The sequence below is a fragment of the Halichoeres trimaculatus genome, unplaced genomic scaffold (assembly GCF_033239565.1).
Source record: "Halichoeres trimaculatus isolate MK-OKI-2021-1 unplaced genomic scaffold, fHalTri1.1 fHalTri1_scaffold_22, whole genome shotgun sequence".
NCBI classification, from domain to species: domain Eukaryota; kingdom Metazoa; phylum Chordata; class Actinopteri; order Labriformes; family Labridae; genus Halichoeres; species Halichoeres trimaculatus.
This window is the reverse complement of record NW_027437200.1, coordinates 24862784-24871341: the sequence shown is the minus strand read 5'-3', so window position 1 is coordinate 24871341 and position 8558 is coordinate 24862784. Positions and strand designations below refer to the sequence as shown.

The following is an 8558-nucleotide window of genomic DNA, read 5'->3' as shown; positions in this document are numbered from 1 at the left end:
GTTAGATTCTGACAGAGGTGTATATAGTCTTAAAACTCAGGGCTAAACTCATAAACTCCATGTAATCACACTAAATCAGTTTACTGAAGTCAGTGCACATAAACATTAAGACTAGGGGAAACTGCTCCTTTAAGACGTGAAGCGGGAAAAGCAGGAGTGTTACCATAGCGACGCCTGCTAAAATGTTTGTCTAATTAGTACCTCATCACGTGGCCTTTGTAATGTTGGCTGATGAAGAACGGGACAAAGTTTTCATGTCTTTCATTTTTGGATTTAAAGAATCACCCAGCTGACCATGAGATCTCTCCTTCAGGAGAGGCTTAATGACAGCAGTGTTTAAGGCCGCTGGAAATGTTCCAGTCTGAAGGGAGATGTTGACCAGATGAGCGCTTGATGACAGCAGCCTGAAGAGGGTCAGTGGGAGGAGCCTGAAACAGACCATCATCATCATCATAATCATCATCATCATCATCATGTGTCAGTTTGTAAACTCTTGGTTTGTGATGAGCTGGGATTAAAACGGTGTTTGACAGGAGGATTAAAGAGAAAATGCTGAGCACAGCTTTATTAAAAATCAACATTACAGAGAATCAATCCTGACTGAGTCATATTTCTTTTCTGATTCACCGTTAAACAAAAAACCTTTGTCCAATAAATGAGTCACAGCTGTGTCACTGTGTGCTCCATAGTCCTGTACACAGTTTATAACATTACAAATGTGTCTGCATTACAGCTCAGTGTGATTTCTGGATGAAGACATGCTGCTAGCAACGGACAGAAACAGGATTCATTGATTTCATTGATCACTTTAAAGAACGGACTCAGACTTTTCTGGGCAACTTTTTATAAAAAACACTGAAGATAAAAAGTCTGAACGAGGCCTGAGTCTTTCTCCACAGACACCAGAAGAAGTCAAGGTGAGTGATCCAGGTTCACCTGAGTCCTGCTCTCTGATCCCATCCAGACTAAGAGAGGAACACACACACTGCTGAGGAATACACACTCACTGAGGAACACACACACTGCTGAGGAACACACACTCACTGACTGAGGAAAACACACTCACTGAGGAACACACACTCACTGAGGAACATACACACTGACTGAGGAACACTCACACACACTGACTGAGGAACACACACACACACTGACTGAGGAACACACACACACACTGACTGAGGAACACACACACACACTGACTGAGGAACACTCACACACACTGACTGAGGAACACACACTCACTAACTGAGAAAAACACACACACACACTGACTGAGGAACACACACACACACACTGACTGAGGAACACACACACACACTGACTGAGGAACACACACTCACTAACTGAGGAAAACACACACACACACTGACTGAGGGACACACACACTCACTGAGGAACACACACACACACTCACTGAGGAACACACACACACTGAGGAACACACACACTGACTGAGGAACACACACACACTGAGGAACACACACTCACTGAGGAACAAACACACACACACACACACCCACACACACACACACACACTCACTGACTGAGGAACACACACACACACACACACACACACACACACTGACTGAGGAACACACACTCACTGAGGAACACACACACTCACTGAGGAACACACACTCACTGAGGAACCTCTAGTATTGAACCCAAACCCAGGATAGAGAGGTTCAGTGAATGTGGTTCTGAAGGTGTGGATGTGGATCAGTGAGTCAGAGGAGACTCTGTAGAAGGACACAGAGCCAGCAGGACAGTCCACATACACTGCTACTCTGTGAGAGACAGAGGATGAGGAGACAGGGAGGAATGTTAGTCTGTCTTTGTGCCAGACATCGTAACCTCCATCAGAGTAGCCCAGAGTCCAGGACTGATCATTTAATCCAAACACACAGTCGTCACTGCCTCCTTTCCTTCTGATTCCTCTGTAACTCACTGATATATAAACCACTCCTTCCCACTCCACCTCCCAGTAACAGCGCCCAGTCAGACCATCTCTACACAGCAGCTGAGACAAGGAGTCAAATCTGTCTGGATGATCAGGATATGACTGATCCTCCTCCACACGTGTCACCTTCCTGTTGTTGTCAGACAGTCTGAGCTCTCTGTGAGCTGTGTTTGGGTCCAGAGTGAGTTCACAGAAATCTGATGGAGAGAAAAAGACACAACACAGCAGCAGTTTATCATCAGACACACCTGAAGGCTTCATTCTTTGTTAGCTGACAGTCTGCTGTTTGCTCATCAGGAGTCAAAGTGATTCCACACTTACACTTCTTCAGACCAGGTTTTAACCACCGCGGTCCACCGTGGTCCACCCTGGAGGAAGAAACACAGTCAGAGTGATTTTCTGTCCAACACCAGTCCTAACTGCTGCTCAACATGAAGCAGTGATCCTCAGTTTGTCCCTGTGACAGAGAAACAGGCTGAAACTCCTCTGAGCCAACTGTCTCCATCACTCTGTGCCTTTTTCTGACAGCGTGGAGATCCTGGAGGAAGAGGAGGAGAAGAAGAAGAGGACAAAGAGTCCAAAAGCAAAGGCTGCCTGTTGCTCTCTGGATCCATAAAGTCCACGTTCTGCTTCTCATGTCCTCTTTGAAATGAGGAAGGACAAACCCTGCTCTACCTCTGATCTGTCTCTTTAAAGTAGTCGCTCTGATGCTCCTCTGCTGCTCTGTGTGTTTCCTGATCCAGCTCCAATCACTGCTCTGAAAAGAACCAAACACATTCAGTCTCTGAGCTCTGCTCGTCTGGTTTTACCTCAGTGTGTCCAGTCTGCAGAGGGGATCCTCAAGTCCAGCAGAAAGCTGCTCCACTCCTGAGTCTCCTGGATGGTTGTAGCTCAGGTCCAGCTCTCTCAGGTGTGAGGGGTTGGAGCTCAGAGCTGAGGCCAGAGAAGCACAGCCTCTCTGTGTGATCAGACATCCTGACAGTCTGAGGTTAGAAAAAGAATCAGGCCATGAGAAAAAGTCCACTGATTATCACCATTTCTTTATCTCTGACCTCGAGCAGGATGAGCCAAAGACCTGACCTGAGAGTCTCCAGTTTGCAGTGTGGACTCTTCAGTCCAGCACACAGAGTCTGGACTCCTGAATCCTGTAGGTCGTTGTGACTCAGGTCCAGGTCTCTGAGCCTGGAGGACCACGAGCTGAGGACTGAGGACAGAGCTTCACAGCTTCTCTCTGACAGGTCACATCCATGAAACCTTTGAAGACATGAACATTTTCTTCATCTGTTGTTTGACTAAAGATTGAAAGCCATGCCTGTTTTTATTCATCAGTCCATGATCATTTCTGTGTCCTACTCGTCTGATTTTTAGTTTGAGACAACTTTAGTAAAGATTGACTGAATGTGGGACTTTCTGGACCTTTCCTCTCTGATCATTTGAGGAGCTTCAGAGTCATGTCAGACTTTGTGTCTTGATGTCTCTTAAACTCACTGACAGTAAGAGTTTAACTTCACTTTCATCCTGACCTGAGAGTCTCCAGTTTGCAGTGTGGACTCTTCAGTCCAGCACACAGAGTCTGGACTCCTGAATCCTGCAGGTTGTTGTGACTCAGGTCCAGGTCTCTGAGCCTGGAGAACTGTGAGCTGAGGACTGAGGACAGAGCTTCCCAGCTTCTCTCTGACAGGTCACATCCACTCAGCCTGAAGGAGATCATGGAAAGAGAACAAACAGATGGTTTCAGGGTCATGAACAGAAATTATCCTGTTTCAAATCTCTCACTCATTCACTCATTCACTCAGTCACTCATTCACTCATTCACTCAGTCACTCAGTCACTCATTCACTTATTCACTCAGTCACTCATTCACTCATTCACTCAGTCACTCATTCACTCAGTCATTCATTCACTCAGTCACTCATTCACTCAGTCACTCAGTCACTCATTCCCTCAGTCACTCATTAACTCATTAACTCAGTCACTCATTCACTCAGTCACTCGTTCACTCATTAACTCATTAACTCAGTCACTCATTCACTCAGTCACTCATTCACTCAGTCACTCATTCACTCAGTCACTCATTCACTCAGTCACTCGTTCACTCAGAGACTCGTTCACTCACACAGCTTTGTTTGCAGCTCTGATCACTGGCAGCAGCCTGAGAAGAGCCTCCTCTGAAGGATGGTACTCCTTCAGGTCAAACAGGTCCAGATCTTTGTCTGAGGACAGTAAGATGAAGGCCAGAGCTGACCACTGAGCAGGAGACAGATTGTATTCAAAGAGACGTCCTTTCCACAGGTACTGTTGGATGTCCTCCTCTAGAGATCGATCGTTCAGTTCGTTCAGACAGTGGAACAGGTTGATGCTTTTCTCTGCAGACACATCCTCACTGAGCTTCTTCTTCATGTACTCCACTGTTTTCTGATTGGTCTGTGAGTCACTTCCTGTCTGTGTCAGGAGACCTCTCAGGAGACTCTGATTGGTCTGCAGAGACAGACCCAGGAGGAAGCGCAGGAACAGGTCCAGGTGTCCGTTTGGACTCTGTAAGGCCTGGTCCACAGCGCTCTGATGGAGGTGTTCCAGTTCAGGTTGGTCTCTGGCGGTCTCAGGGATCAGGGATGTTGTTTGTTCTTCCATCAGGTTGAGTCCAGACTCGGTGAAGGTCAGATGGACGTGAAGAGCAGCCAGAAACTCCTGAACGCTCAGATGGATGAAGCAGAACACCTGGTCCTGGTACAGTCCTCTCTCCTCTCTGAAGATCTGTGTGAACACTCCTGAGTACCAAGAGGCGTCTCTGATGTTGATGCCACACTCTGTCAGGTCTGATTCATAGAAGATCAGGTTTCCTTTCTGCAGCTGCTCAAAAGCCAGTTTTCCCAGAGACTCCATCATCCTCCTGCTCTCTGGACTCCAGACTGGATCAGTCTCAGCTCCTCCTTCATACTTGATGCTCTTCACTTTGGACTGAACCAGCAGGAAGTGGATGTACATCTGAGTCAGGGTCCTGGGCAGCTGTCCCCCCTCTCTGGTCTTCAGCAGATCCTCCAGAACCGTAGCAGTGATCCAGCAGAAGACCGGGATGTGGCACATGATGTGGAGGCTTCTGGAGGTCTTGATGTGGGAGATGATGGTGCTGGTCTGCTCCTGATCTCTGGACCTCTTCCTGAAGTACTCCTCCTTCTGAGGGTCACTGAACCCTCTGACCTCTGTCACCATGTCAACACACCATGGAGGGATCTGATTGGCTGCTGCAGGTCGTGTGGTCATCCAGAGGCGAGCAGAGGGAAGCAGGTTCCCCTTGATGAGGTTTGTCAGCAGCACATCCACTGAGGTGGACTCTGTACCATCAGTCAGGACCTGGTTGTTGTGGAAGTCCAGAGGAAGTCGACACTCATCCAGACCGTCAAAGATGAACAGGACCTGGAAGCCTTCAAACCTGCAGAGTCCTGCTTCTTTGGTTTGAGGAAAGAAGTGATGAACCAGTCCCACCAAGCTGAACTTTCTCTCTTTCAGCACATTCAGCTCTCTGAACGGGAAGGGAAAGGTGAACTGGATGTCCTGGTTGGTTTTGTCTTCAGCCCAGTCCAGAGTGAACTTCTGTGTTAAGACTGTTTTCCCGATGCCAGCCACTCCCTTTGTCAGCACTCTTCTGATTGGTCCCTGTCGTCCAGGTGGGCCTTTAAAGAGCTCTTCTTGTCTGATGGTAGTTTCTGCTCCGTCTGGTGTCCTGGATGCTGCTTCAATCTGTCTGACCTCATGTTCCTGGTTGACCTGTCCAGTCCCTCCCTCTGTGATGTAGAGCTCTGTGTAGATCTGGTTCAGAAGGGTCCGGTTTCCTGCTTTAGCGATCCCCTCAAACACACACTGGAACTTCTCCTTCAGGCTGGATTTGAGCTGACGTTGACACGCTGCAGCAGGAGTTCCTGGATGAAGGAAACAGAAATGTAATGAATGATGTGAAGCTACAATCAGTCTGAGTTTCTACTTTCTGACATCAGCATGGATTTGATTTGGCTCCTCTGCTGGGCAGACCGACCAATGGGAGCATCTGATCTCTGCTGCTGGGCAGACCAACCAATGGGAGCCTCTGATCTCTGCTGCTGGGCAGACCGACCAATGGGAGCCTCTGATCTCTGACCTCTGAGGAACAGACAGAAGATGGTGGAGTGTTTATGAAATAACCACACACTGTGATCATGTGTTGGACTCTATCTGCTGGATCCTCCTACAAACACAGGACACAGAGACACGCTGGGTCCTGGTCTTTCTGCCTCCAGTCCTGGTTACTGCTGTGGGATCCTGATAGAGACACAGAGACTGAAACATGTCCCCCTTCACAGAGAAAAGACCCAGCACAGTCAGGATCAGAGGTTTACCACACAACAACAGGAAGTTACCTTTGACAGGCTCACCTTTCATCAGCACAAGGCTCTGAAGACTGGAAATCAATCCATCTGTCCATAGACCAATCACTCTTTAAGGAGACACAGCTGGGTCCAGGTCCAGGTCCAGGTCCAGGTCCAGGTCTCTTGTCTCTGAAAGAATCATAAACACAGAAAAAGTTCAACACGCTCTGAGTTTTTTAGATGATTTCACTTTAACGCTCTTACATTTCATCAGCAGACTGACGGCCATCTTTGAAGTCAATAAATCGTGGCATAGACCGATCACTCTTAAAGGAGACACAGCTGGGTCCAGGTCCAGGTCCAGGAGAGTCTGGTCCATGTTGCTGCTTTTTGCTTCAGAAACACACACACACACACACACACACACACACACACACACACACACACACAGCTGTGAGTGTGAATCATGATGGTGCAGTGATGCTGGTCCATGGACAGGTGCAGATCCTGGTCTCACCTCTGAGCTCTGGTCCGGCTCTCCTGGTCCCCCCACAGAGGGCTTTCAGAGGGAGGGGCTCCCCCCTCTCTGTCCTCACACTGATCCATAGCAGAGCCCCCACCTTCACACACACACACACACACACACACACACACACACACACACACACACACGTTCATTACACTTCATTTCACTGAGATCCCATCAACCACTAACACCTACTCAGATATGTAAATGAAAGAAACACAAACCTGTGTTGTGTCAGACGGCCACAGCACCACTCCTGTTCCTCTGTGTGGCAGACGGGTCGCAGAGTGAGGAGACAGGAGCAACGACGGAGGGACGGGTCTGTGCACGAACCTGTTGATAACCCAACAGTGGCCAAAACAACCCATGAACTGAGTTAAAAAATCTGACCCACCACATGAGTCGTGGAAATAACCCTGAACTGCATTATAATAACCCATAATGGGTTACCAGTTTCATAACTCAGCAGTTGGGTTGACGAATTAACCCAGCAGTTTTTAGTGAGAACCTCGAATTATTCCAGGAACCGTTTCAGCTCTAATATATTTGTGGTTTGTGAAATGTTTTAGTGCTTCTGAAATTTATTTTGTACTTTTTTAAAACAGTCATTCCCACTGGCCTTCAGGGCCACCGTAAGAAACAATTAACCAGGTTAATTAATAAGCTCCAGCTCTGACCCAACCCCAACCCTGGATCTAATAATGAGGCATTTCAGCGGAAAGTGGTCGGTGTGTTTCAAACTGCTCTCAGAATAAACAGAGAGCAGCTTTTCTTCATGCTAACGTGTTTGTTTGACAGGTTACAGGGACAGACAGAGCCCTGATACTGTTTGATCAGAGTTATCACAGCGCACATGCGCAGACACACAAACAGCTGTTAGAGATCAGCTGATGCTGTCATCACTGAAACACGTCGCTTCATGTTTCCTCGATTCCTCTCCTCCCTTCATTTCCTTCATCCCTGGTGGGAGTGTTTAACGGACTGTGTCACAGATGGCGAACCCTGAGCAGCTCCCTGACAGCACAAACTCTAGCTTCACTTTTTCCCTCTGGAACAAAGCTTTACAGCAGAAACACATTTACTACACCACGAAATGACCTGGAGCCCAAACTAAACCAGACTCTTTGTTTTGAATCCACTAAAAGACGCCATGGGCTCCGCCCAGCTACGATACAAAGCGAAAGTAAAGTTTCTGAGTGTCCACAAATCTCCAATCCAACACTTTAACCTCCTTTCTAACATGGATGAAGCTTCCTCAGAGAGTCAAACCACATTTCGAAGCGTTTCCACTCGTTTTCAAAGCGAACAAACCTGAATCAAAGAGGAGAACGGACGAGAGGCGGAGAGAGGCTCTTCTTTCCACGGCAGCTCCGCTCGGTAGAAGGAGGAAGCAGCGACGGTCCGCTTCAGAGAGTCGCTGCACAGCTCCACACCGCCCCCTGCTGGAGAGAAGCACACACTGAATCCTAGTGGAAGCTCTCAGTCACACACAGAGCTTCAACCTGACGGTCTGGCTCATAAAGAGCAGGACTCGAGTCTATGGGGACAGGTTTTGGAATGATCACATCCTTGGCATGAAGTACAAAACATAAGCCATCCTATGATCCGTGTCTGAGCTCCTCCAGGTGTCTGCTGTCTTTACATGGAGACATGAAAGCAGCTGTTTCATTGGTTTGAAGAGTCTGACGTCACCTTTTCATGAAGTTGAACAAAATGATGATTTGCTGATGTT

The 8558-nt window shown here is 47.9% G+C and overlaps 1 protein-coding gene across 1 annotated transcript; it reads right to left on the bottom strand.

The window, feature by feature from the left end:
• LOC141784585 (NLR family CARD domain-containing protein 3-like) lies at nt 1–8232 on the bottom strand. The gene is made up of 12 exons (XM_074662465.1): nt 8138–8232; nt 7051–7159; nt 6818–6920; nt 6565–6693; nt 6367–6489; nt 5991–6094; nt 4077–5877; nt 3484–3657; nt 3046–3214; nt 2770–2948; nt 2282–2328; nt 1–2157 (listed from the first exon to the last, which is right to left on the bottom strand). Exons 3-12 carry the CDS (start codon nt 6904–6906, stop codon nt 1601–1603), a joined length of 3372 nt encoding a protein of 1123 aa, XP_074518566.1. The 5' UTR covers nt 6907–6920; nt 7051–7159; nt 8138–8232; the 3' UTR covers nt 1–1600.
• Between the last annotated feature and the right edge of the window lie 326 nt (nt 8233–8558).